The following is a 3,589-nucleotide window of genomic DNA, read 5'->3' on the forward strand; positions in this document are numbered from 1 at the left end:
TTTTTTTTTTTTTTTTTTTTTTTTTTTTTACGGGGATTGGATTTTGCTCTTGTGAGGCAGGTGGCAGAACCACTGAGCTAAATCCTTAACCTGCCCCTGTATGTTCTTTCAGGTGTGACCTCTACCAAACCTTGCTAGTTTCCCCTTTCATTTCTATGAATGAGTGTTCTACACTACTTGGTAGCACTTCCCCACCCTCTAAGCCTCCCAGTTCCTTTGAAGTTGAAAATGCTTTCTCATTGAACTACATCCTCAGCCCTGTAATTTGTTTTGATTGTTTTATTCATTCATGCCTTGAGTAGTATAGGTCTTCATACTAGAATCCTCTGCTTAATAAATTGTTTAACTTTAAAAATTGTTCATGTATCCTGTTTGTCTTTCAATTAACAATTTCTAGTTTTTAGAATTGTTTTTAGCAAGTGCTTGTATTTTTGTAATTGTGATGCTGTGATACCATAGTCTTTTCTTTTTTTAAAAACAGGGTTTTGCAGCCATGGTGGCTCATGCCTGTAATCCCAGTACTCAGGAGGCTGAGGCAGGAGGATTGCTGTGAGTTTGAGACCAGCCTGGGCTACATAGTGTGAGTTCCAGGTCAGTCTCAACTACATAGTGAGATCCTGTCTCAAAAAACCAAAAACAAAACAAAAACAAAAACAAAAACAAAAAACCCCAGGGTTTTGCTTTGTGTCCACCCTGGCCTCGGATTTACAGCAGTTCTGCCTCAGCCTCCAACGGCTGGGATTACAGGCATGCTGTACCCTGCCCAGCTCCATGGTCTTACTTCTGTTTCTCTTAGTCATCAGGTGAGGTTCTCCCCCTCTTTATAGTTCAGGTATATCCTAAGTTGTTGACCTGTAGCTGGGTGTGACTTACATGAGAATGATTTATCAAATTGATTTTAATAACCTTAATATAGATAAGCAAATGCATTATTAATTTTAATCTCCTTTAATAAATAAGTTTCTGTTGAAGGATTTAATTTGGTAGGTGAGAACTAACTTCATTTATTTTCACAAAGCCTGTATATAATTATGTATGTATTTATTTATTTTATTAAAATTTTTTTTTGGTACTGGGGATCTAATTCAGGCCCTTACACTTGCAAGGCAGGCAGCCGAACCACTGAGCCAAATCCCCAGCCCACAAAGCCTGTTTTTAAACTAGACTGAGTTGGGCGTGGCAGAGCACATCTGTGATTCCAGTGTGTGAGGTGGGAGGCTGGGAGGCAGAAGCATTCTGTCTGAGTTCAAGGCCAGTTTGAAGTACGCAGTGAGGGCTGGGGATTTAGCTCAGAGGTGCTGCCGCCTGCCTTGCAAGTGCAAGGACCCGAGTTTGATGGCCAGTACCAAAAAAAAAGGTAGTACACAGTGAGACCCTGTCTCCAAAAAAAAAAAGAGGACAAAATAGAACATTTAATCATTGTATTGTTAAGCCACATTTTTATAGAAAAATAACTTTTTTTTTTTTTTAAAGAAAGAGTTTTACTCTGTAGTCCAGGCTGGCATGGAATTACCTGTACTGTATAGTGCAGACTAGTTTCCAATTTGTGATACTCCTACCTTATCCTCTTAATTCTCAGTGCTGGGTTTATAGGGATGTTCTGTCACACCCAGTGAAAAATGATTATTTGTATACTTTCAAAATTAGCATTTCTAAAAGAAGCTGCTTTTGTAATACCTTGATATTTTTGTTCACTCCTCCAGTTATTGCAGATAGGATTTTTTGGGAATCGTCACAGCTGCTGATATTTGTTCCACAGTTAAATTTATAAATTTTTCCTACCATCTTTTTTCCTTCTTTGAAGGAAGTAGGCTTTTCCTATTATTGGAAAGAGATGTTGGGATTCTTTTTTTTTTTTTCAGGGTCTCACTATGTAGTTGAGATTGACCTGGAACTCACTGTGTAGTCCAGGCTGGTCTCAAATTTATAGTGATCCTCCTGCCTCATCCTCCTGAGTGCTGGCATTACAGGCATGCACCACCACTCCTGGCTTTGTATTGTTTTTAATTTTGGCAACTATTTATTTATTTATTTAGGTACTGGGGATTGAACTCGGGTCCTTTCGCTTGCAAGGCAGGCCACAGAACTGCTGAGCTAAATCCCCGGCCCTAATTTTGGTAATTTTATATGTAGAAACTTGGATAATCAAAAAACTATAGACATTAGAGTTTTTTTATTTTGAGATTTCCTTTTTAATTTAAATTTTTTTCTCTTTTGAAATATTATGAAATTCTAGTTCTGCAAAGCCAGTTTTTGGCTCTGAATTTGTTCTCTGTAGTAATTGGGATTTATTGTGCCTATAAATGCAGGATTGTATTACTTATTTCTAGAGTTGGTTCTGAAGTCGTTGGAGTTACTGTGTCTTTAAAATTGGAATCATACTCTTTGTTTCAGGGTTGGTTTATGTGAGACATCTGCATGGCATCTAGCATACTTCCTGGCCCCTGTAGGTACTTCACAAATGTTAGTGCATTGTATTTGACCCTGTGCTGAAACATCAGTTCCTCCAAATATTTTACCTCAGTGATTTTAGACTTTATTTTTAATTATTCTGTTTTCATTGCTACAACTTATATGTCCTTTGTATTTTTTAAGTGTGGCTATAGCGCTTTATAAACTGGTGGTGAAAGGAAGTTGGCTGCTATCTTAGCTTGCTCTGTGATTAATCAAATAACTAGTTTGAATGCATATCATAACTATAGACATTAATTCTATCAAACTTTTGAAATATTTTCTCATCACATAAATGGAATATTTAAAATTTTCCTTATATGTGAACCTTTTCAGATTCTCCAGTTCCATGGTTGTTTTAGCATGTTGTTTATAACCAGAGACTTCTCTGGCAGTGAGCGATCATGGTGTGCTCTAGATGATGAGCAGTCATTTTTTCGAAGTAATGGCAGTGGTTTTTATCCTTATAGTTGCCAACCGGAGGCCCTATCGCGAGTACTACGTGGAGGCTTTTGGAGACCCTTCTGAAAGAGCCTGGGTGGCTGGAAAAGCAATTGTCATGTTTGAAGGCAGGCATCAATTTGAAGAATTACCTGTCCTTAGGAAAAGAGGAAAGCAGAAAGAAAAAGGATATAGACATAAGGTAAACCAAAAAGAATTGCTTTAAAATTATCTACTTCTGAGTAAGAGGGGTCAGGTAAGAACTTTTTATTTAAATATATAAGGTATTTCTTTTTTCTTTTCTTTTTTTTTGGTACTGGGGATTGAAATTGGGTCCTTGCGCTTGCAAGGCAGGCCACCGAACCACTGAGCTAAATCCCCAGCCCCGCTATTTCTTTTTTTTACAGGATATCTTTTAGTAAATAGTTTGGAAGCAGTTTTATAGGGGTAAGGTGGGGCTAGCTTTTGAAATGCACCAAAGTTTTTAAGAAATGTTGGCTATTACCTCTGCCTAGTCTCCCACTCAAAGAAGTGTCAGTATGATATGCCTTAGCTAGTCCTTCTGCAAGAAGAAAGTGATCATTAAAACTAAATGTTCATGGGGCGGGGGACTTAGCTAGGTGGCACCATGCCTGCCTCACAAGTGCAAGGTCCTGAGTTTGATCCCTGGTACTGCAAAAAAAAAAAAAAAAAAAAA

At 37.9% G+C, this 3,589-nt stretch overlaps 1 protein-coding gene and 1 pseudogene across 4 annotated transcripts in view; one reads left to right on the forward strand and one right to left on the reverse strand.

Moving 5' to 3' along the window:
- The window catches only part of LOC104860961, a 5,078-nt pseudogene extending 2,915 nt beyond the window's left edge, over positions 1–2,163 (reverse strand).
- Nsd1 (nuclear receptor binding SET domain protein 1) overlaps positions 1–3,589 on the forward strand; it is a 141,287-nt gene that overhangs the window by 51,217 nt on the left and 86,481 nt on the right. For all 4 annotated transcript variants that reach the window (XM_010622071.3, XM_010622072.3, XM_010622070.3 and 1 more), the window contains exon 4: positions 2,922–3,094. In XM_010622071.3, the coding sequence (XP_010620373.1) occupies positions 2,922–3,094 (173 nt within the window). The remainder of the gene's footprint in view (positions 1–2,921; positions 3,095–3,589) is intronic.

Source organism: Fukomys damarensis, unplaced genomic scaffold, assembly GCF_012274545.1.
Source record: "Fukomys damarensis isolate Sample0158 unplaced genomic scaffold, DMR_v1.0_HiC HiC_scaffold_9, whole genome shotgun sequence".
NCBI lineage: Eukaryota > Metazoa > Chordata > Mammalia > Rodentia > Bathyergidae > Fukomys > Fukomys damarensis.